Genomic DNA, 25,945 nt, shown 5'->3' with positions numbered 1-25,945 from the left:
AGATGAGGTCAAATAATAACGAGAGAGAAAAAACAAACCCAAACCACTAGCTAAAGCAAAATCTGCTGAGCTATTACAAGTACTGAGATACGATACTGAGTTTCCATACCTGGAAAAAATTAAACAGGCAAGAATTGCTTGTTTGGGAATAATTATTGAAGTTTTTCCCTCCTGTGTGTCCAGCTCTTGAGTTTTAAATGCATGCCAAGTTTTGTTCTGGAAAAATTCACACTACCATAGACAACTGTTGATGAAACCTTATGAAAACACAACCAGCAATATTCCTCACCTAACCCTGGGATCTCAGCTTTTCAGTTCAGCAGTTTGCTCTCCTGTATGACCAATATTTGCTGCCATAAAGGGTGAAGGTACCTTTGAAACCCTATGTGCTCCTTAAGGGAATCTGCAGGTTTTAATCAAAACCCAGGTTCTGCTCCTCAGCCCTTTGAACAGAGAGAGGGGAAGACACACAGCTCTCCTCTGAGCATTTCTCCACCTGTCACTTCTCAAACTCAGCCACACTGCACAGGTGAGCACCTGCTCAAAGTCATGGGAAAAGAGAAACAGATGAACTAAAATGCAATGCCAACAAAATAATCACAAATAACTGCAATTTCCTGGTGTCATTTCTAGTCCAAACATTAACTGTATATTCTCTAGATTTAGGTTTCTAAAAGCATGCATTTTGTCTGCTGCCCCCAGTCTACTAAGAGAAAATGTGAAATAAAACTAGAAGTGAAATGATTTATATTGCACCTCCAACACATTATCATCCTGCAGCTGAGACTCCAACAAATTCAAGAAGCAACACTACAAAACTACCCAGTTATTATGAGGTATTGATTGGGTGTTAGTGGTTTTAATTTCTGTGTTTCTCCCTTTGTTTTTCGATTAAATGCTACATTAGAACATAACTGACAATTCAAGGTAATAATGCTGATACACTAAACACCAATTCACTGCTGTGTGGTGTCATATAAAGAGTATTCTTGACCTGCTCAAAGAAAAAAATTTCAAGTGAGTCAGGGGTGTGAATAAACCTTTCTAAAGCATTTTATCAAAACTATAAAATACACAAACATTTTACCAAAATATTTTCAGAGTAGAAAGCACCATTTACCTCATGTTGAATTGGTCAAGTTGATGAATGAGGCACAACACTCAATATACAAGTCTAAACAGGTTGAGAAAATATTTTTAATGAAATTACAGACTTCCTTAGAATCAATCCTTTTGGACTTGCTTGGCAGTAGCCTATCAGAAGATCATTCAAGAGCTTACATTGTCCTTGCTTTATGTTGTGACCTGTCATTTTGGTTAGGTTTCAGTCTCCACCACCAAAAGTGATATTCATGATACAAGGTGACCTGAAATACACTCAGTATCACAAGCTCTCAAACACATGAAGGAAAATGTACCTTTGCAGATACACCCCTAAATAATACTCAAAATAAGGCTAAGAAAACCAAGTTGACAGAATGTACTTCAAACACTGCATTTATTACAAAGGTGCATAGACTTTATGCTATTTGGTTTGAGTACTCGTTTAACCTACAACCAACATACAAAGCAAGGTTACAGTATGTAACAAAAGCAACAATGATTATCTAGTAAATTCAATATTCTACTGTCTTTAATTTCACAAAACGTTTCTGAAACAAAGGCACTTACAGAATTTAAAAAAAAATAAGATATATCAACATTTAAAGTCTTAGCTCCCTCTCTACAGCACTGTGGAGAACAAGTGTGACATGAAGGCAGCAGCTATAGGGACTGACACATCAACAGTGCTTAAACTGAAAACTTAGGGTCATCTCCATCTTTTCTGTAACCACCTCATTTTCCTTCAGAATTTGAAAACAAGCTTCAACAAGGCTGCAGGGCAAGAACCAAATAAAATTTGGTCCTACACCTCATTGTTAATGATGATTAATGCACCAACAATAAGAAATTAATCACAGTCTGATTAATTGTAAACTGGACCATTTTATCTTCTTTCAGTAAGTTTTGTAACTGAATTAGTAATAGTGACTGATCACTTGTATATAGTTATCATTTGCACATGTCCACTGAAGGAAAGGTGTCCATTTCCAGGCTCCCTAACCCTAGCCCTCATCTCCCATCACCACACACAGAATAGTGACAATTCAGGACCATGTGTTTGGTCTGTACAACCTCCACCCCAAAACCTCATATCTGGCAACGTATGTTATTGCTGCCATCTTATTTTCTTCCCATCTCCTCAGGGGTGATGACTGAGCCATCCTGCCATGAAATGGCAGATTTCCCTCTCACAACCCAAAAGTGACACTGTGACTGCCATGAGCTGCTCCCTTTGTCACACCAGGTGGGGGACAGGAAGAGCAGGGCACAGTAACAACCTCAGGAAGCCCCACACTGGATGCTGTACCTGTGCTCTCCCTGGCCTGGCTCCACCCAGGCTAACAAAGGTGCTGGAACAATCTCCACCTCCTCCTTCTCCATGAATAAACTCCAGGGATTAGGATATGTAGCAAGGGATTTATTTCTGCAGTTACTCAGTGCCCTACCACAGAATCATTCCAGATTTTTAATGCAACACTTCCTCCTCCATACAGGAGACACCCTGCTTTTTTGGTTGTTCCCATGTAACACCTGACAGTGTGATGAAGTTTTGCCCAATTTCTCAGCTGACAAGGCAGGAAAGAGGAGGAACACATAGACACAGGATACATGAATACATGCTCTGTAAGTGCCTTTTGACACTGTTTCATGCTATTAACTTCAACACTCAGAGAGGTGTAACAGAGGGGGCACAGGTTGTCATGAACCCCAGTGTAAAAAACTTTCAACAAGTTTCTTCTGAAATGCCCTGAAAACTTTCTTAAAAAAATAATTGGAATAATGCAGAAATAGACTCAAAAAATCAGGAAGAGGAATAAGGCTGCCTTTGACAGCAGCAATTTCCATCCACTCTGTGAGGTAAAACAATGCCACTAAACAATATGCCCCAAATGTAGAATCACAGGACAAAAGGCTCGATGGCCTCTCTAAAAAAAGTAAAATCAGTGTAAGATATGTTCAAATTATTTCACTGATTATGTCACAGTGATACATGTAAATAACTACATTGTTCTATGAGGAGTAACAACGAATTGCATTTCAATGTCAGAAAAGACAGAATTGTTGAAGACAGTGAAAAAAACCCCACCTTACTTGTTTGAACAATAAAAGATTCATAAAGCCTGAAGCCCCAGCACTGCTGACAGTCATAAGGACATCTCAAGATGTTTCATGACTGACAGCATCACCTTCTTGAAAATACATTACACCTGGCTGTGACCAAGTCCTTCCTCTCCCTGACTTCTCATTCTCTGCTCAGCTTTACAGGAATGTTGAAGACAAAAGGGAGGTTTAATGCCCACTGTGGCCCCTCACCCAGCATACTGTTACTCCAATGCAGATTGGATTTACAGAGTTCTGTAATTCTTAGGCTCCTGCCACCTACAGTTCCCACTAGAGACGGTGGAAAAACCCTGAGTATTTGAAAACCCCAATCTTCTGCTGATATTCCATCTCTCCTGTAAAATAAATTCCTTCTCTGTGATGAGGCAGGACTGAAAGCTGCCAAGGTACTCTGCTTAACATGTGATTAAGGGGCTGATTTTAATTCCAAACTCATCAACAACAGATGGTTGAAGTAAGCTTGTCCAATACTACCTGAACAAGAAATACTCATCCAATAATTTCTATGAAGAATTTTCAGGGTTTCAGCTTTTGATCTGTTTGGTCCATTAAGTGGCAGGGAGTCTTAATTTCTAGCTATAACACCCGATGGAGGCACAGTTTATAAACCTTAACATTGGAACAGAAAACAAGGAAATAACCAACTGGTGCTATTTAGAATTAGCTCAAAGGCAATTAAACACGGTTTACTACCCCTTATCAAAGGTACATGTGTTGCAAGAAAGGGAAATTCCCTTTTGAATAGTAAATGAAATGTATTAAATGGTAGCTTACCTAAGAATAGAAGCTTCAAAACAGTCAGAACTTACATAACATATATCAGGTAGTTTCTTAGAGGTTAAGTTTTTACATTTTAATACTGTGCAAAAGATTGCTACAGCTTTGGGTATTTGACAATGCTCATATTAGATCATTCATCTCAAAAGTATTGCACAGCAAATGGTATTGTGGTTCTGTACTTCTGAAACACTCCTTCACGCTTCTCTCATTGTATCTAGAGCAAAAATTCTTTTTGTATTTGCTTGAGGTATAAATTAACTTCTGCAAGAAAAATACTCCTTCCTTGGAGTATTAAAAAAAAAAGAATATACTGAATTGATTTTCACTCTACTTAGACAAAAGATTGTTGTCTTTCAGGAAAATATAATACAGGTGCGTGGTGTAAACAGAACAAATTATATTTTGAAAAGTTTTGTATGCAGAAGCACAGTAGAGGAGCTTTTCAATAGGTGGGCTTCTGAGGATCCATGTAAGCAGGGTTGTAAGGGGGCTGGGTGGGGTAAGGGGCTCCATCACCAGCTGCAAAAACAAAAGACAAGAAAAAACAGATTTGTAAAATGTACATTCTAAATTCTACATATAAAATGGCAATTTCTGCTTTGAACACATGGTTAAGAGGTTCAACTTAGCCAGTATCTTAATTGGACTTGGAAATAGCTTGTGCTCAGTCATAAAACATCTGCATTTCAGAAGTAAGATCACAAAAATCTTTGTTCTTGTTGGCTTTGGGGCTTCTTTGATGCTGAGTGTACCTAAGTAGCCTTCAGGAGAGAATCTAGTCTAAAAAAACGGAACAGATGCAACACAAAAAAAGAGCCAGTGGAAGTCAGGGGTGCACATACAAGTGGGTATATCTGATAGTGTGCTGAGAAAAAAACAAAGGCCAAAAATAAAAGGACTAGAGAAATCAACCTAGGATTCCTTCAAGGAAAATGTCTTCCTGCTAAGTGTCAAAAAATTAATTAAGAAAGTAAAATAGAAGGGGAAAAAATATCCCACCACTGCTGAGCACAAGAAAGAGCTTGACTTATATACCAGATGTGCATCCCTTGGAAGAGATCCTTATTTTCTACTACTCTGAGAAAAGCTGCTCTCAAGTGGCATCTTCATTTTCAGCTCTGTCAAACAGCACAAGTTTGTTCAAGTAACACCTGATCAGATCCCTGGAAAGTGCAAGTGTGGTTATCTTCTGCTGATCTTGTAAAGTGAGTGGGTTTGGCTCCTGTGTGGCAGAGCAGGTATTCTCTCCTGGCATGTGACCTAATTAACAGCCTGCTCCTTGGTTAACAGGAAGGAGAAATGAAGGAAAGAACTCTCACTGTGTGGCATTTTCAGCTGCCAAGATGGAAAGCGTTTTGGTGTGTTCCCAGAAAGAAAAACAAAACAATTTTTAAAAACTAACAGACCAGCAACAGCCTGAGAAACCAGAGAGAAGTTAAATGACTAATTTATTGGCTCTCTCATATGAAAAAGATGAAGCCAAAGCACTTTGGCATAATCCTGTAAAACCCACAGCTTCTTTGGCATTTATAACAGAAAAATAGAGTCAACAGTCCTGCCAAGTGAGTGTTTTCACATGTGGGGCTTGGTTTGCACATTATTAATGTACAATTTCTAACTGTTTGCAAATCTTTCACACGATGAAAAGCTATTTTATATTCGAGTTGCCCTGGAAGTTACTTTCTAAGGGCATTATCTGCTAGTCAGACTATACTTTGTTACTTAAAAGGATGAATAGTGAGATTTGTAAGAGGGCTTGAAGATCCTACAGGTAACAGCCTAGTTTTGGCCCCTCTGAGCAGTCTGCAGTCAATTGTTCAGAGAACAGCTATTGCCAGCAGAAGTAGGAATTAGTCATTGCAACAATAAGGTTGCATGAAAACAATGCTGTGAAAGAAGGACAGCTGAAGAAAAAAGGTTCTGATAATTCTAACTGCAAGTTGTAAACAGACTTCTCCTTCCAATCCTTTGTCATGGGCAGTGACATCTTCCATGAGACCAGGTTGTTCAGAGCTCCATCAAAGCTGGACTTGGACACTTCTAGAGATGTGTCCATAGCTTCTCTGACCAGCTTCTGCCAGGGCCTCAAAAACCTCTCAGAAAACAAATTTTTCCTAATAACTTTTCCCAATAATCTAAACTTGCTGTCTTTTAGTTTGAATCCACTCCCTCTTGTCCTGTCACTACAAACTTTTACAGAATAGAGCTAGCAAATATTAGATTAGAAAGGGAATGTGGAAATATCTAACTCATGTGTATATATATATGTTAATTTGGTTTGATTTTAATATTAAATGTCAGCTAAATTAGTAGAATGTTCTACTGGATCTGCTGACAGTCCCACACATTGCCAAACTTTGCCAGTACAGCTCCAGCTCACACCTCCTCTGGTAGTGCTTAACATAGCAACAGCGATAGGGAAATTTCCACCAGGGTGAATAACAGCATCCACCATAACTTGAGTATCACTTAATTTGTTTACACTTATATTAAAACAGCCAAAGAAAATAACAACTGTAAATAACACAAGATTTTCTCCAGAGCAACTGTCTCCCTTTAGCTGTTTAGGAGATGAAGAAGCACTTGGTGCTGCCTTACCTGCCACAGTTTCATGGTAAGCTGGGGGTCCCGCCGGCTGCATGGGGTAAGGGGGAGGGTACTGTGTAGGGTATGGAGCCACTGGCATCCCCGGCTGGGGCTGGACAGCCACGGGCTGGTAGCCTTGATATGGAGCTGCTGGGTAGCTGGGTGGCACTGCTGGTTGTTGGGGATAGGCAGAGTGAACCACCGTTGTGGTGGCAGTGGTGGTCACCACAGCTACAGGCAAGGAAAAGGAACATGGTTAGTGCTGGTGGTCCCTAAACAAAAACCCCAAACAACTCCCAGACCCCCCGTCACATCGTGGGAAGGAAGGGAACTTCCAAATGTTCAGAAGATATTCCAAAACATCTCTGTAATTACACATTTTGTAGCGGCTTAAATGTTTATTTTTAATATTTAGGTATTGCAACTTCTGAGCAGTGTTTTCACCTCTTACAGAAACACAATTTTCCAGGAGGGATAAAAAAAATCCTCTTCAAAGATGTGAAAAAGAAAATAAATCTAGAGCTACTTACGCCGTGGTCTTCGACATGCTTTGTACAGACAGCAACAGGAACAGGTGAGGCACAGAATAATAGTAATGATAATCACTGCAAAAACAGTAACTCCAATGGCAATAAGGGTTCCAAAACTGCAAGACAGAGACCACCAGAACTGGTTAGAGTCACTCTTAACCAAACCTGCACAAACACATTGTTCCACCTCCAATCTCTCAGTACTTATTGGACTAAGAAATAACTGTGCAAAGCAGTGCTGCAGGTCAGGTCTGCTAAGCCAGGGGAAGCTGAACCACCCCTGACAAGGGGTCTTTGGTCCCCCTCATTTCAGTCTGACAGTGATTGTTGTTGTTGTTTTAGTGAACACACAGGTTCAGAGCAGAGCCACAATGAAGCATCCCAGCTTTCAGGGTGACAGCAAACAGCAGGTTCTTCCCACATTCCCTAATACCTCCCAGTCCCAAACTCAAGACAATCTCAGCACTGAACAGATTCTTGGCAGGTTTCTTGGCATCTGCAAACAGGTATTTTAGAATCCATGTTTCACACAGTTAGGAAGAACTGAAATTCTGATTTTACTGCAACAGCAAGTGTACCAGGCTACATTATGGGATACAGAAACACTGCCTAAACTCCCAAATTTATTATGGGAAGACCAGAGATTACAACTTTGACTTCTCAGCACCAAATGATGGAGGCAGACAAAACCAGTTACCTCTGGAAGCTTTACAAGTTCTATTTACCACACAGGGGACAAAAGGTATCACAGCAAAGCCAGTGACAATTCCCTTTAAAGTGCTAAATGAAATTATCTGTTTCCTACTGTCTGAAAGCAGTAAAGCCCATCTTCCATAGAAGCCTAAGTCTCCAGCACTCTTTTTTCTTAAAAAATACAGCATGCATCAGTTTTGGGAACAATTGCAGGAAGTCAGGGTTAATGAACAACCAGCTCTAAAATAACGACCAGAGAGACAGTTTTGAATCCATCCTGTTTTTGCTTATTGGTAGAAATTTTGGCTACAGAGTTCTTTGTTTCTTTCCCTGCTCAGTTTCCTATTAACATCTTTAAAGAAAATGACACAACACCATAGCATCCAGCAATTTTCACTTGGCTACCAAACACCCACCAAATGTGAAAATTGCATTTGAGTATCAGTGACATTGGAAGGTTAAATCACTGACAAAAAGAACTGCAAAATGCTTTACCCCTAGCCCAAATTTATAAGATCTCACCTCATTGTCTTCTAGAGCAACTTAACCCTTAGTGAGCTGAGCACTGACCGAACACAAGCATTGACAAATAAAAAAGGCTCAATTTAAAATGCATCCCTTCCCCTTAAGAGAGGTTGCATCAATTTTATTCTGTTTCTGCAAAAACTAGAAGAAAAAGTTTGAGTCAAATGTCTTTCAAAACAGTGATTTTATGAAACTGTAACTGTTTGTGACTTGAGCACTGATTTTGTGAAGCACTATGGATACAGCCATGAGGTACTGAATGGGATACTGTGGATTGCCCACACACTGCAACTGAGCATTTTCATCTAAAACAGGAAGCAGGAACTGCTGCAGCCTCCTGAAGTCACAGGAACCATGTCAGAGACACTGACAGGAAAATAAATAGATTACTGCAACACAACCACAGGATGTAAAGATGAAAATAATGTTTTGAGGAACACATGCATGTTTTGCCCCATTTATTTGCACAGAACATTTCTGAGATGCTGACCTAAACATGCACTCCTAAATGCCCAGCTTTTAAGTGCCCTCCCATCCTCATAAGCATTAGCTTCAGTACAGTAAGTTCACACCCAGCTCATCACCACCCAAAAAATCCCATTTCTTTCAAGCCTCATGCACAAAGCAAAATACAAATGCGATTTCAAGAGAAAACAGAGAGAGAAGTGCATTCAATGGATTTGTACACTCAATTATCCATCCTGATTCCAATGTTCACAAGAAACAGCAAGAATATCTGTGACAAGCTACAGACACCTTCAGAAACTGCAGGACAAGAAATGTCAACTGCAATTTCTGATACTTAATATTAGAATCAGAAATTATCATTCTAATAATGATTCTGATCCTGGAGCAGCCAACAGCTTTTTCTTTCCTCTTGTTTCCACTTCTGGATCAACCCTGAAAGAGCTCTCTCACTAGAGAAGTTGACATTACTTCCATAACACACTTATTCTCCAGCAACAGTAGCAGAGACAAAGTAAAGGAGTCTTCTAGGTTCTTCCTCAGTAAAGAAAAAACCCCTTTTTTCTAGTGAACTATGCTAAGGAAAGAAATTCTTGTGTCAAGGAAAGAGATTAAGGCTGACAAAGACAACTAAAATTCTTCACTTGTACAGACAATTAACTTCTTAGAACTTTAGCAAAGGCTAGGCAGAATCAAAGATACCAGAAAATTTGAGATAAAGTGGAGGAAATATTTACTCATTGTAAATTACTGACTACAACAGGAAACTGGTAGAGCCTCCTCAGCCTTCACGACTAAATTAATTTCTGATAGAAGTGAAATGAGCACAAGCCCATCTGCAGCCCAGCTGGCCATCAACAGATAAAAACACTGACCATGAACTCGATTTGTTTATTTTTAATAAGGTTTTCTGTTCAATGAAGGAGATTATCTCATATTTGCTATCCCTAATAAGGAATGCAATTAAAGCAGAGCTAAAAAGCCAAAATACCATGCCCTCATTTTCACCAAGTCTTAGAGACACCTTGTGCATTTGGATCACTTGTCTCTTTGGCAAAATGACACAACCATGACACAAGGACATTTTGCACCCATCTTTTGAAGAGTTAAATGGAGATACATGTTTGAAGTGCAGGTGTGTCAGGTGTACACAGTTCTGTGTTTGTGTATGCAAACACTGTGATCCAGTCCTACTCACTGAAACACTGTCTGCAGACAAAAATTATACAATTAGACAACCCAGCAAGTAAAATAACAGAGAGGAGTTAGCTCTTCTCACAGTTCTTTAAGGAGTGAAACAACTGATTACCGGCAGGCATTTTATCACCTACTTCACAGCAGATCATTTTCCTGCCAGTGCTTGGGCTCATGCAGGCTCATGTCTTGGAACAGCACTAAATAGGGAGACATCTACAGAAAAAACAGTAAGTGCTGTGAACTTGTAATTCATGCCATCAATATTCTCTAGAGTTCTTCAAAAATAATTTTTTTCTTAACCATTTTTATTGACAATCAAAACTAGCAATACTTTTTCGGGATTTCTGCGTGGTCAGTCACTACCTTACTGTAATGTATTTTTACTGCCCAAGGAAGACTGGCCTGAGCACTTCTTGAGCATTTAAGTGATATCCCACTACTGAGAAAGGTGCAGGAAGGCTGCCACTAACAGATGATAGTCAAGTGAAGTCAGAATGGTGCTCAACATACTTTACTCAGTGAACCTTTTAACTTTCAGGAGACAAGACATTCCTGGCACTGTATAAAGAACCTCTTGCAGTGTGCTAACTCCCTTCTTAGACAAAAATTGCTTCATTTATTTGCTTTCACCTGATAAATCTGCCTAAAGGGCTCTAAAATAATTGGAAAAAACCATATTCTCATCAAATTATAATTTAATTACCGTTAGTATTGTACATAAATGAAAAAGAACAAACGCGAGGGATTGTTGCTTACAGATTCTTCCCCTGAATGGTTAACCATGAGAAAACAAAAGTCAACCAAAACTGAAAGCACACCTGACCCCTGCATTCTGCAAACAAACGTCATAGTGCAGAAATCACCCACAGCACCAGCCCAGAGTGCTCTCCTGGCGTCACTCACAATTCGGGTTTCCAGACTCCCACATTATATATATTATAGTCTAAATAAAGCACACACAGTTATAAACAGCTTGAGCTCATTCACTGACATTTCCTGCTTCTTTCTCTTCACAGAAAAGTGAACTTTTGCCAACGATTTAAAAAAAAACAAAATCAAACCCAACTGCAGTTTTACTGCAGAAATGAAAAACTGCAGCTTCTCATAAAATGTATGGGAAAGCAAGTACGGAGAGATTTACTCCATATAGTAAAAATGGAGAGATAACAACCTGCCCTTTCCTACCACCACCCCTCCCATACCCCCACCTCCACTTCTACCCCTATCCTCTCACCTTTGGAAAGCACTGAAGTGTTATGTGTAATGAGAATGTCTCACAGACTCACCTTTAAAGCTGTCTAATTACTCAAAATATCTATCAGCTCACATAAAGAGAGTTACTTGCCTACTTTATCCCTTTCAGGATTGAATGAGATGCAACAGATGTATTAAAATGTGAGAACCAAGCCCAGGATCTAAATAATATTGCTTGTAGAAGTTAATTCTCAAGGCAGTTGTTCATGTTGGAGATCTCAATGTTGAACAGTCGAGTGGAAAAAACTGTAGGAGTTTATTTAAAGCATTTTCAAATATCAAAGTTTTAATTTCAGCAATATATTTTTAACTCTTCCTAATAGTTTGAATCACTTAAGTCAGTGACATTCTGTAAGCTGATACAAAAGAAGTTTGCACATATCTGTGTCTTCATGCGAGTAGAACAGACTAAAAATTTTGTCTTAAAACAGAAAAAAAATCCAAATGAACAATGAGACCACCTAGTTATGAAAAATTACTTTTTATTGTGCCTTTCTATTGTGCAAGTTTTAATCTATTCCAAGATTTGTTCCATGATTTGAGAAACACATTGGTGAGGTTTTGAAAAGCACTGCTGCTTTTCAAAACAAACATTTACAAATAGTGAGTTATGGCTGCAACATGAGGTGGTCTGGAAAGACTTCAAAAGATAATTTAGGCCATTCCTAAAAGTAAAATTAAAAATTGAGTATATGCATGTCATTCCTTACTGCTCCAGAAAAGGATCCAGTTCCCAGAAATGTGATGGAATGGTAAATACCCATGTTTGCCCTGACTCAGGTGTAGGGCATGACCAAACAAGTCCCCAGAGAGAGATGCTTAACTAACATTTTAGTCACAGCCATACAATGCCACATACTGCCTCTGAAGTTTAGTAGGAAAATAATATTTTTAAAGCAATATGAATTCCCAAGAGCCTTTCAGAGGGATTAGTTTTACAACTTTACTAACAACACACTTCCTCAGTTTAATGTTTTAGCATAAAAATTCAAAACAGAAGAACCACTTTCCTAAAGATTAAACGAAAATAATTTATTATTACTCGGAAAGCAAACTCACAGGAAAACATTAGCCTGATTTTAACATTTGCAAGAGTGACCAGCCTATTTTTAGCACAGTCAGGAGCTTCAGCATAAGCAGACAATCAAAATATACACTACAGTTAAGTCTCCTAGCCAGGTGCAATCACAGTAATTGCTGGTGCAGCCTTGGCCACCTCCCCAAAACAGGATCTCTACATGATCAGGAAGTTTCCAAGTGATTCTTGTGGTAGGCAACAGGCAGCCTAAGACTCAGACTGAGCAGCATGGTTTCAATTTTACAAAATCTTGGTTGTTTGATCAAACTGGCAGGTTTGAGTAACTGCAGTCATTCTACAAGCCCTGCAATGCAGTGAAGTGTGGATTGGAATTGTGATGTGTGGTGTTTCAGACAAATGTTAACTCAATTAGCACTTCAGAGTGTCTCTCCTGGAGTTCTGCCCACATAAAGTCCCTTAATGTCATGAAAAGGATTTCACTTTATTTTGACTAATCCCTCAGAGCAGCACCAGCTCAAGCCATCACTAACTGCAAACTGCTCTAGCCAGGGACATAGATTAAATTAAAACCCCTATAACTCAGCACTACCTTCCATAATTCTTTCTGGGTACTCCCAAAAGGAGAATTTGCAACGGGAGCCCCAGCAAAACAACCCCTCTGTTTACCTGCAGTACACACAGCCCTGAGCTACATCCCCCAGACCCTCAGCTGAGCACAGCCCAGGGACAAGGTCTGGCATGAGAAACAACCCAAAACAACAACAATAATGCCATGGGAAGCAAGAAACACTGCAACTGCCAGAGTGCTATAGAAAAACAGAAGGCAAAAGTCTTTTGGGAAGAAGTTTGCTAAATATGTACTGAATGGAGGCCTTAGTTCTTTGTTCAAATAGGAATCTGATGTGGATTACTTCAAGCCACTTTAATTTTATACAAGGACCTACTGGAAATAAAGCTAACTACTATTTTTTGTATTATATTTACATTTTTTTTTTAATTCTCCATTTAAAAAAAATAACATGCTTAGCACAACATGTTTTTAAACAGCCTTTACGTGAAAGTGGCAGGGAGGGAACTTCCTGGAGTCTGTGGTTTTACTCAGACATCTGACACCCCGATCCAACAGGTTATTATGGAATATGTATACAAGCATCTCTTCTTGGAACATAAGGAGTGCACTTGTACTAAATATGCCTCTTTATATAAATCCCTTTGAAATACATACTAAAAATACAATTTTCCGGTGAAGTTTGCCAGGAAATCTATTATTGTACACTTTGTAGACAACTGAGTAATTGCTGTAAGTAACTGGTGCATTAAAATATGCACATAACAAGGGGAAAAGTCAAGGCTGCATTCAGAGGGACTGAAGTCTTTCATCAGCAGTGCAAGAATTAACACTGCAGCTTCATGCAGGCCCCCAGATAATTTTCAGTCTATTGGACCCTCAGCATATAAACTGTCCTTAAATACAGTTAAAAACATTTGCTCCTGCAGGTGGTAAATAAATGTTAAATGTGGCATAAAGAGAATGTAGATTGATTATAGATATTTGAGGCAAACAACGTGAGTCAGTTCCCTTCCTACCATCCACTTCAAGGATACAGGATGTTACCCACACACCCAAATTCAAACTTGGCAATGGGAAAGATTTTTCTTAGATAGTTAATTCAATTAACAGAACAAGTTTAACTGAAAAAAACCAAACCCAAAACAACTAAGTGCCACCAAAAAATTTCCCCACAAAAACTGTAATATTATCAATTTGCTACTGCCAATACCATTCTATTTCTAGAAAGCAGTTTTAAGCAACTAATTCGAAATTAACTTGGCCAAAGACTTAAAGGATTTTTTTTTCCTGGCAAATTGAAATCTGGTGTATGAGCTGCCAAACACACTGGAACTGCAGTAAAAGGAAGTTTGGACTAGGTTACACTCACCTGTTTGCCTGCCTTATAATCCCAGCTTTTATAGGAAACACACCTTTTTCTTTATCCACATTACTCATAGATCATCACATATATAAAATTTCCAAACACTGTGTTCAGGCAGGAGCAAAGTTTAAATGACGTAAATTAATTATCCTGTACTACCATGAAGTGACATCCTGCTCCACATTCCCCTTCTCTTCTGGAATATTACTCATCCAGCACAACAAGGATCATCAAGGAAAATCTAACACTAAATGAGAACAGACCACTGCAGCAGAGGTCACATCTGGCCAATCACTACATCTTTTAAATGGCATTGATTATTAAGAAGCCACCAAAAGAGTCACAAAAGTAACTTTGATGATTAGTTTCTTTCACAACTTTTTTTAAAAATAAAAGGTTTTTAAGTTTACCTCTCAGCAGAATTGAGAGCCAGAGATCATGCTAAGAAAAACAAAGGTGTATCACATTAAAAAAGAATGGTATAAAGTGTTTTGGATACAAACATTTTGTATTCAAAAAAGGCCCATCTCAAAACAGTTGGTAATTTCCTGAAATTAAACTAATTTGTTCACTTCACAGAAAACCCTACAGCTGCAGTTTTAAAAAGCTGGGCAATTTAAGGGTATTCTCCTCCTCCCATAATACATCTACAAACACAATCTGTGGAAATATATCCAGCTACACCGCAGGCCATGGCTTTTTTATGCCATGAAAAGGCAGAGTTGGACCTGTCTTTGGAACTCACATGCTCAATTTTTTTACAGATCCTAATAAATAGCCAGTGTGGTCTTTTAAACATGTTTTCAAAGGATTCTCTGTTTCTTGGGCTACAGAATCCTTCTTGGAGGGTTACCCTACCTGCAACCATTTCCATAAGCTCTCTCCAGAGCCAACTTGTATGCCAAAAATATTCTGTTTTCAGAGTTACACAGAGGCACAGCAAAACCCACAGCTAGAGGGAACACTCTTCCCTGGTAGGTAGCTACAGTCAATGAAGTACACAGTCACAGGAAAATTAACTCCTGAACAAAATCCAAGTGATCAATCTTGCTGTGTTTTTGTATGCCCAGGTCAGGTTGTCTTGTTTGCTGCTGTCACCCAGCTCTGTGGTTAGCAGAGCATGCTAACCCAGCCATGAACATCTGTCTCTTGCACCAGGGCAGCATTTTTCAACCTCTCCTTCCTGCTTGGTTTCTCAGGAAACGAAACCTAAGTGCCTATAGCAGCACACACCACAACTCCTAAGTCTCTGCCACCTTCAAGCAGTTTATTCACCAAGAAGATGGTGAACACATAACCAAATGCTCTGCAATGCAAGTCAGCACTGCTAACTGTGCAAGCTGATGTTTACTCTTCAGGCTAGTAAAAAGCATAGAACACTTTTTTTCAGTAGCTTCAAATCCAAGTCTCAGTTGTTTCCAGGCAAGAAGCTTACATTCCTTGGAGGAATTAGCCTGTGCCTGAACACAAGCCTCACAGAACAGGCTGTATGCAGTTTAACTCATTTATTACAGAAAATATCAAGGACCAGCACTGGAAAAGAAATCCTCTGCTCGTGAAACAGAGACTGCTTACATTTCTAGAAGCTTTTTTCCAATTTTCATGGAGTCTTCTCTTTAGAAACATTCCACACCCACCTGGACACATTCCTGTGTAACCTGCTCCAGGTGACCCTGCCTTGGAAGGGTGTTGGACTAGATGGTCTCCAGAGGTTCCTTCCAACCCTAACAATTCTGTGATTCTGTAATTATCTTCATGATTTACTTTCTTACCACTGGCAACCTATTACAGATCCTGGAGTATCCAAATACACCAGAAAGAGTAAACTGGAGCCCCTGCCAGTGATAGCAGAGGAGGAGAAATGGGGCATAGTTCAGGATCACAGTATTTTTGACCTTGTCTGAGGAGAAAATATGGGCTTGAAAATATCTAAACCAGACAAAGCAAATGAGGATAATCATATCTTTCACTGTTAGAAATACGTTGGTTTTGCCAGGTTAGCCTGTAGCAGCCTATTGCAGATGCCACATTTCAGCCAAAGGCAGGCAGAATTACATGGATTTTCTCCGTATCACAAAAGGGCAAGGAAGCCACAAGACAACACATGGCTCAAACCCCAAATGAGCACATCCCCATCCAACAAGCCTGGTCTGTCTCTGCTGGCCAAAGCTTTCCAGGAAGATGGACATTCTGCCTCCCCCTTCTCGTAAGGAGGAACAGCCTTGCATCAAGCATTACTGTACCTGTTACACAATCTGCTGTAACTTACAGGCAGAAATTATTTCAGAAAGAGCCAAATTAACTGCGTACACAGACAATGTGAGGTTTTGTTTCCAATTAGAAAGCCTGGTATCAGCTGCCCCAACTATATTATTTTCTTCTGTAACTCTGATACAGATGTTTTGAATTGCTCCACCTCCTTAAACATTCAAATACTTCACAATTAGTTGAATTGTGGATATGAGTCATGTAATTTCCTTTTCCACTAAGGGTCACTATTGGAAAATTGGCATACCAAGGCTAAGTAATCACATTACCAATGAAAATAATAACAAGTTCTGTCCTGGTGAATCAGTGCTCTTTTTGTACAGTTCCTTAAAATGAGAATACTATGTACAATAGAATGAAAAGGGGAAAGCAACTAAATTAACCTTACAGCTCACAATTCACCTTTGAAACCAGAGTAAAGCAGGAAAAAGCTCAGTAATCCAATTAAAATGGGGGGAAAAAAATCCTGAAACACCTTCCAGTAGTAAACCTTTGCCACAACACATTCACCAGCAGCAAAAATTGGAGAAATCATTTATGATCAAGGAAAATTGGTGACAAATTTATCAAGTTCAGCAGTACGAAAACTATGCCTACACCCTGACCTAAAACTCCACATGATCTTTAAGGACAAATCAACAAAGCCTGAATCTGAGTTAACCCCAACTTTTATACTTTTCCTAGAATGCTTACATTTGCTTCCAAATGCAGCATTCTGGGAAGCAAAATGCTTTCAAGTACTTAAAAGTGCATTATTAAAACACTCCAATGGAGTGCAATTTATTGTCCTTAAAATGTCCAAAGATTACAGGGTATGGACTGCTTGAATGTGAAATACACTTAAAAGGATTGTCCCAAAGGGCATGCCTGCCTCAACAGCACCTGTTTTTCAATATAAATACTGAAAGACATTAATATTGAAAGATGATACTAAAAAGAAACCTACTGAAAACTGGTGCTTTGCTTGCAGTTCTGCAAAAGACCTCAGAATAAACACAGCAAAAAAGCGAAAGTACAAGCAAACTAGAAATTGCTCAGCCAGACAAGACAACAAAGAACAAACATTGCCTAACCCTGTCCTTAGAATTAGGGTGTAATTGTGGCTGGATCTCCAAGAAGGCAGAAGAAACACCCAGACCACAGAGTCCAGTGGCAAGTCCATAGGTAGTTTGTAACTAGCCCCCAGAAAGGGCAAGCTCTCTTAAAAAGAAAGGATTTGTGAGCACTGTGCCAGGGTGGTAACTCCATCTAGAAATCAGCCTGATGCAAGAATGGGGAGCTAAACACTTTCTGACCCACAATGCCAGGAAACCATCACCTCCTTCTCAAGGGCAGTGTCAAAGGTAATATTTACAACTTCTTAGAAAGAATAGGGCACTAAAGGAAGTTAACCTTTGTTGCTTCCTGTCATGTTACAAACTGTTCAAAGAGAATGTGCATCTTGTTGGAGATAGAAATATTCCAACTGACATCAGCCCTTCTCTCTACACGGTGAAGAATTTAACTAACATAGTCATCAAGAAGCAAGGCAAAACTTGCCTTTTAAAAGAAATTGGCACAGAGAGGGAGGGTGGAATATACCTTGCAGGCAAGGTAGCAGAACAGCTCTTACAGAAGAATACAGCTTACTGCTTGGTTAAAAAAAAACACAGAAACCTCAACACACACAACACAAAAACCCAGGCACTGTCTGTAACTAAACAAAAACCTACTTGGTGTCCCACTGGCTGCAGTCACAGATGGTGCCACTCACTGCAATTCCCAGTATTGAAACACCCTACACGGGACAGCTCAGTCATAAGTCATTTTGAAAAGTTCTTAGATGTGGTTTTCCTCCAGAGTTCATAAACAGGTGACTTTTATAGGACAGTATTCCTGTGAGTAATTACCACGTTTCTAATAAAATTGCCTAACAAGAAGGCAAGCTTGATGTCAATTTTAGGCCTTTGCACAACACCAATTTTTCAAAGCTGCAACACAATTGAAAGGGAAAAGAGAAGTCACCCATCTTCTCAAGCTGAGGCACCACAGTTCTCTTTTTAGACATTCCATAGCTGAAAACAAAGGTAATTAAAACAATATAACTGCTCCTTCCTAAATGTTGGGGGTTTTTCTGTCATTTACAAAGAGCAAGCCCTGACTTCAAGATAAGGCTCACGCCTGCTGTACTGGAACCACATGTCTGAAGACAGATCAGCCTAGCTGAGAAGCGGAATCCCTCTTCCAAAATATTTGTTACATCAAATCCTTCTCCTTGTGGAAGGGACCTCGTCAAAATCTCCAAGATATCCCTTCATACCACCACGGCAATGCCTACTGCTTTTAGCACGGCTCCTTCCTTCCCCGCAGGAAAAGATGTGCCTGGGCTTACAGAGCGCGAGGGCTCCGCCCGGCTGTGCGGGGAGGGCGCACGGCCCCGACCCCCGCCCGCCGCTCCCGCTCGCAGCCGGTACCGAGCCCGCTCCACCGGAGGTACCGGGAATGCCGTGCGGGTTCCCCCTGCAGCTGTCAGGGTCCCGTCCCGATCCCCCGAGCCCCGCCGCTTACCCCATGCTCGCCGCCGCCGCCGCTCGCCCCGCGCTCGCCGCCCGGCCCCGCGCTCGCCGCCCGGCCCCGCGCACGTCACGGCGCCCGCACTGCCCCTTTTAAAGGAGAGCCCCGGCGCCGCTGCCGCGATCCCATCGCCCAAACCTACGCTGAGACATCCATCGGCCAGCGCCCAGCGGCACTGCAGCTCGGGCCTATGTCCCAGCATAAGGACACGATAGTGCTGGAGCGAGTCCAGGGGAAGGCAGGATGTTGATAAGAGGGCTGGAGCACCTCCCCTAAGGAGACAGGCTGGGAGAGTTGGGGCTGTTCAGCCTGGAGAAGAGAAGGCTGTGTGGACATCTCAGCACTTTCCAGGGTCTGAAGGGGCTACGGGGAACTGCAGAGGGGCTTTTTGTCAGGAACTGGAGTGACAGGACAGGGAGTAATGGGTACAAATTGAAAGAAGGAAAATCTAGGTTGAATATTAGGAAGATCGTTTTTACCGTGAGGGTGGTGATGCACTAGAACAGGTTGCCAAGGAAGCTGTGGATGTTTCAATCCTGGTGTGTTCAAGGCCAGGTTGGATGGGCCTTCACTAAGTGGGACATATCCCTGGCCATGACAGGGGAAGGCTGGGAATAGATCATCCTTAACATCCTTTCCAACCCTGTAACATTCTGTGATTAAACTCTGCCCTCTCTTCATCATCTTCTGCAGCGTGAAACACTGACACGTTTTTACAGCATCACTCCTGTCATCACCAATATAGGCGTAAAGGAATTTACTTCTTCCCAAGATTAAAACAGATGGAGAAATATTGATAAAAACTAACTGCAAAAGATGCTAGAGCACCAAGGAGGACACTTCAAACAAAAACAGATTTTCTTCCAGAGCCACTATGGATTTTCTAAGAGTACAAAGCACAGAGTAATGGCCATAAGCTAAAACAGAGGATGTTCCACCTCATCATGAGGACGAACTTCTTTATGCTAAGAATGGCAGAGTATGGGAAGAGGCTGCTCAGGGAGTGCATGGGGTCTCCTCTCTGCAAACATTCCACTCACACCTGAACACGTTCCTGTGTCAGCTGCTCCAGGTGACCCTGCCTTGGCAGGGGGTTGGAATAGACCTCCAGAGGTCCCTTCCAACCCCAACTGTTCTGTGATTCTGTGCTAATGCTTCAACCTCCTGTTCAGTAGGGAGGATATACATCATTATATACAGAGCCTGCTACGGCCTAAATAGCAACATCCAGCCTCTCCTTCATGTCTCTTCTTCTTCCAACATGTACACAGATTTTGAGTGCTCCACACTTAACACACAAAGTAGTTTTTCTATTTTTGTGTTCTAGCAGCACAGAATCACGGAATTGTTAAGGCTGGAAAAGACTTTTAAGATCACTGAGTCCAACTGTTAACCCAGCACTGCCAAGTCCACATGTCCTGATTACACAATGAAGAACCTCTATACAAATCCCATTTTAAAAGCTTGCATGGCTTACCTGGAGCCAGCAGAATAGAGGAAATCATCAGGATCCTGAAAAATCTGTGAATCAGACATCCTGTAACAAGAGAATTCATCTCAAAAAATTGAATTTATGACTTATTCAAGTTACCTAGATAAGTTTCAAGTGCTTATGAAAAGTAAAGTACACTAAAAAGAGAGACTTTCTTTGTTGCCTGTGGTGCTAAAAGTATGGAATTGACATTTGCCTGACAGCACCGTTCCAAGGAAGTTTTGCAAAATCCAAAATCAAATAGACCATACACAGATTTGGAGCAGCTGTGGATAAATGCATTTACTGCATTAGCCCTAGGTAACTAAAGTTAGTCATTGATTAACAACAAATATCAACAAATTTAGCTTTTACTAAGCTCACCTTCACCATTAATTAAGCTTAGTTTCACCCAGGTATACTGACACAGGCATCCCTGCTTTGAAGAGGAGAGAGGAGCAAATACAGCAATTTGTCCATAAAGTGGGGTCATATCCTCATCCTCTACATGGAGAAAATCAAACACCAATTTTATGAGCGTTTCTGTTACCTTCAGTCAAACTGAACCAAAGGCAGAACAGAAATGTGACATTTCAGTGTCAGTCCCTCCTCCATCTGGCTAAAGGCTGACAGTCTTTGCTCCCACTACAACTGCACATCATCAAGGCCTCCGAGGACCAGATTTGTACTTTGAACAAGGCCTCTTATGCCTGGGTAAAGGGGAGTGATGTTTGCTTTCCCTGCAGAGATGTGGGTGCTCTTCTGTGCTTCACAGAGACAACATCAAGTTCAGGCCAGTGTTTCACCCCAGACATCCTTCAGTAGTTAAGTCCTGCCTGAGCCAAGTGCAAGATAAGCAAGTGGCTCAGCTCAGGTTTGTGCTCAACCAGCCTCAATGATTCTCCACAGCAAGGCTGGCAATTTTCCACATTATCTGCTCTGTGACTACAGTCAGAACTCAGCAACAGGTGTTTTAGAGTGTGTCCTCTCTGCTCCTTTGGGATGCCTTTCATTTGGTAACATCCTCCATCTGGAGCAGGTACCAGTGGTACCTCTCTGGTGTCCTGCAGCATTTCGTGTGCAGCATTCAAGTGTGAAGTTAAATTTTCAATAACAAGGACTTTCCATATGATATAGTAATACTGACAGTGACAATCATTTTAAAAAACATCAATGCATATTGTATCAGGCCTTGAAGCCCTCCCACCAAGGCAAAAAAATGCATATTAAAGCTTCATCCCAACCAGCTGTTGGACGGCGATTCACGGAATTCCTTCAATTTCTCATTGATCTTCTTTAAAGCTTCCACAGGGTCTTTTATGTCAGATATCCTTAGAAAAATTAAATGGAGTGTATGTATTTGAAAATTATCAAGAAGACACACATTAATTCATGCATTAATTTATCCAGCTCATTGTTCCCATTTCACAAGTAAGTAACAAGCATTAACATTGATCCCTGATAGATATATAGAGGAGAAAGATCCTTTAGGAAGATTTACCCATTAAACAGTGTGTCTTTGTCATTTGATGACAGAATTACGTGTTGTATACATTCAGTTTGCCTCATACCTTTCAGTAAGCTGATTGCACTGGAGTTTTTGTTCATCAAATTTTAGTAATACATTAGAGCAGCAGTATCGATTCAGACAAGTTCCACAGCAGAAATGAGGACAGGGTTGTGCAAGTTGTACTTCGCCAAAATAACCAGTATATGCTGGACAGTCCTCTCCCAAAACTGAAAAGAGTTGCAAACCAATAGTTAATAAGTAAAGAAATAATCATACAAAGTCCTTTTCTCATACTGACCAGATCATCTAAGTTAACACTGAAATATACTGAAAGTATTTGGGTCAGGTCTTACATACTAAGTATTTCCTTTAGCATATAGCAAAGGCAAATACTCGCTCCTCACACACATCTTCATCAAGCACCTGTATCCAAATGTTCACACAGACATAGCCACTAAACTGCATGAAAATATGAGATGCTGCTGATACTCTCTTCACTATATCTGAGAGTAGCTACCAAATTACTGTAAAGGCTCAAAGAGCAACATGACTTGCCAAAAAAGGTTAAAAATACCAAGAAAGCCCTAAGATCAGTTAGAAGAAAATGTTAAATTTTCCTAGAGGTTTGACTCCATGGGAAAGATGCAACCACCGCATTCACTGTAGGTTTGGATTTCCGTGTGACTTGGTTGTTTCTACTTGTTGCTTTGTTTACTTCACAGAAAATCCTGATAATCCATTGCAGAAAACAGAGATGTCATACAAAAGATTCTTAGAACTAAAATCAGTCTAGTAGCATTCCTACTGCAAGCATCACCTGGTGCAGCTACAGTAGTAATGCAATGGGGATGGTCATGTACCAGGACGGCTCCCTTAGGGAACATCCCAGTTCTCAGAACTGCATTGGGCTGACACATTCCTTAAGAAACTGGCTGTTTTCTCTGTCTTTGCCCTCCCAAGCCTTAGTAACTGCACCATAAGAACGGCATATTAAAAGCTTTTAACTGCCACATAAAAATGCTTCTCAAAGCTTAAGCAAAAATCATTTCCCAAGAAGGATATCACTTCATTTTTCAGTGACAAATGCTGCAGTCAGCTGGTTTCTATTTGTCATTTTCCTTCCTGTCACATATCATGTTAACAAAACATACCCTGATATCTTGGTCCTAAACCACACTCCATCCAAAAAAAAAATCAAATTCCTTCAGGTGTAATTGTTCAGAGAAAGCAAACAGGAAGAGACAAAGACAGTATTTATTTAAACTGACTTGAACATTTGAAAATTCAGTGTTCACTCTCTGGCATCAAGAAATACCTGAATACTTCAGCTGTTGCCTGGAATAAAACACAAAACCTTTCCAGAGTTAAAATGGTAATATAAATGCAAGTCTTTAATTGAAAGCCTTAATGGTGCACAATATGGTGAGATGCACACACGATACAATATTTCTACAATTTTTATAAGGTTGATTAGTCTATCTATCAAATATTTTCCAGTAAGAAGAACAGTTGGTTAGGTAATTTCTCCCCGAGTTCTGCCCTATTAGAACTCCCCTCAACCTTTTCTAGCCCTACTGTGTCAAATGTAAGGTGCAAAACAAAGTGTCTTTGCTAGACTCAAGGCAAGACTAAACAGAATTTCAAGAATGTATTAGCAAGGTTTTGGTAAACTATGGGGGAGGACAGGAAAAGTACTAGAAGTTATAACTTTGTATTAACAGTCTACAAAGTTAAAAATACGTGAAAAATAGATAAAAAACTAAAAAAATTTAGGCATCACAGCCAACGATAAAATCAAAAATCTTGTAAGGGTTTAAACATGGACGTTCAACAGAATAAAGAGGGACTTCTGTACCCATAGCATAATACTTTTTACATCTTTACATATCCTCACACCTGGTCAATCAAATTTTTCTTCTGCAGATACCTAATGCCACCTGACTCCTCCCTCCTTCCTCTATCCCTAACAAGGACATGGCAGGTAGCTAAACCAATTCCAAAATACCTTGTCAAATTACACAGCAAGGCAACCAACAAAATTCCCTGCCTTCATCTCACAATTGTACTACCGCAGCACAATAAAGTAACAAGGAAAACCAAAGGCCTAGGCCAATTCTCAGGTGGCTGAGCTGAGCCAACAAGGTCTGAGCACACCAAAGGAGAAGAATTCGGTGCCCCTACTTTGTTCCTCTCTTTCTCTATCAGCTGTGGCATCCATGAGACTTTCTCAACTGACTGAATTCTCCAGCTCATCAACTGATGGCACTTTTTTCCCCAGCTAGTCTTCTGGTGGGATAATTATTTAAATCATCTGAGAACAGGTACAGTCCACACCCAACACAATCCAGTTACTGAGGGGTTCCTCCTATCCCGCAGGGCATCAGCCTGATGATTTCACACCATCAGTACCACACAAAACCTTTAACAGCCGCCAAACTCTTCCCACCCAGTCCCCAATCACGGCAATAAGTACAGTTACAGCTATAGCACCTTCATGGTGAGTCAGCCTAAAGAACCCTTTTTCAGGTACTCATACCTTGAAGTACTTACAGATAAAACTCTGATCATTTCAGCCACACTAATTTCAGCTCAGCCCCCAAACAAACTGTGATCCTGGATTACTCTGAGCAAGTCAAATGTCTTCTTGCATGTCACAAGCAACTTTCCTGCACAGTTTTGTGTAGAATTAGATCTCTCTGATCACATGACACTACTGCTATATAAAATATAAAGAGTGCTTCTCCTTCTCTGAGACCTCACCAGATAAGTTCTGGGATCACATCCACTCTTTCTAACCACATGACAAAGTTGGGGAAGACCACAAGGTCCATCCTCTAAGCACAATAACAAAACAGCAACAGATTGGGGTGCTGAAAAAAAATAGAACTATTATCAATAATAGCATTTGATCTACGAATTCAATCATCAAACAAGCTTGCATAAGTAGTGCTATTTATGTGATATCATCACTTAATACATCACTGTTTCTATTATCTTCCAGTAAAAGGATAGAATTTACTGTGTTGGGGGTGAAAAGGTGAAGGTTTTTAATGGAATGCTTCAAGAATAACCGGCAGCCACTTTAGTACATCATTGCCTTACCTCAGTTACCAGAAGCCCCTATCATCAGGCGGGGTCCCGCAGCCACCGCTGGCCGACACCACCTCTCAACACAAACCCAGCCCACTTCGGCAGAGCTTTTCCCTCAGCACGACTTTTCCCTCGGCGAACCCAACTCCGCGCCAAAATCGCTTGGGGCGTGTGGGCACCTCCCTCCGCCGGGACCACGTGCCCACAAAATCACGCGTTCTTCACCCCAACATCCCGGCTCCACAGTCCCCAAAACCACGCGTTCTTCACCCCAACATCCCGGCTCCACAGTCCCCAAAACCACGCGTTCTTCACCCCAACATCCCGGCTCCACAGTCCCCAAAATCACGCGTTCTTCACCCCAACATCCCGGCTCCACAGTCCCCCAAATCACGCGTTCTTCACCCCAACATCCCGGCTCCACAGCCCCCAAAATCACGCGTTCCTCAGCCCTGACACCCCAGTTCCACAACCCCTCAAATCACACGTTCCTCACCCCAACATCCCGGTTCTACAACCCCCAAAACCACGCGGTCCTCAGCCCCCGCCCTGGCACGGACGGCTGAGCTGAGGGAGCTGAGCTCGCAGCCTGGGCTTCCCCACGCCGGGGGCTTCGGCCGGGCCTCCCCGGGGATGTGATCGCCGCCTCCGAAAGCGACGCCGGACCCCCCGCTGGCCGCTCCCGCACCTTCCCCCCCTCCCCGCGCTCACCGGCTGCCGGCAGCAGGAGCAGGCGGAGGAGGCAGATGCCCAACGCGCCTCGACACGGCGCCATGAGGGCGGCTGCACCCGGGGGAACGCAGGGAAGGGCGGCAGATGGGAAGC

General features: G+C 41.1%; 1 protein-coding gene across 2 annotated transcripts; it reads right to left on the bottom strand.

Annotated features, from left to right (window-relative positions):
* Window positions 1–1,481: 1,481 nt before the first annotated feature.
* On the bottom strand, window positions 1,482–25,945 carry SHISA5 (shisa family member 5). Of its 2 annotated transcripts, XM_014869733.2 has the most exons (7): window positions 25,832–25,945; window positions 22,092–22,257; window positions 21,765–21,851; window positions 20,527–20,586; window positions 7,122–7,237; window positions 6,604–6,822; window positions 1,482–4,524 (listed from the first exon to the last, which is right to left on the bottom strand). In XM_014869733.2, exons 1-7 carry the CDS (start codon window positions 25,893–25,895, stop codon window positions 4,448–4,450), a joined length of 789 nt encoding a protein of 262 aa, XP_014725219.1. In that variant the 5' UTR covers window positions 25,896–25,945; the 3' UTR covers window positions 1,482–4,447. The 2 variants fall into 2 exon arrangements, with proteins under 2 accessions (XP_014725219.1, XP_088027779.1); XM_088171653.1 differs by lacking the exon at window positions 21,765–21,851.

The sequence above is a fragment of the Sturnus vulgaris genome, chromosome 11 (genome assembly GCF_052056855.1).
Source record: "Sturnus vulgaris isolate bStuVul1 chromosome 11, bStuVul1.hap1, whole genome shotgun sequence".
Taxonomy (NCBI): Eukaryota; Metazoa; Chordata; class Aves; order Passeriformes; family Sturnidae; genus Sturnus; species Sturnus vulgaris.
The sequence above is the reverse complement of the archived record's forward strand: the minus strand, read 5'-3'. Positions and strand labels throughout refer to the sequence as shown.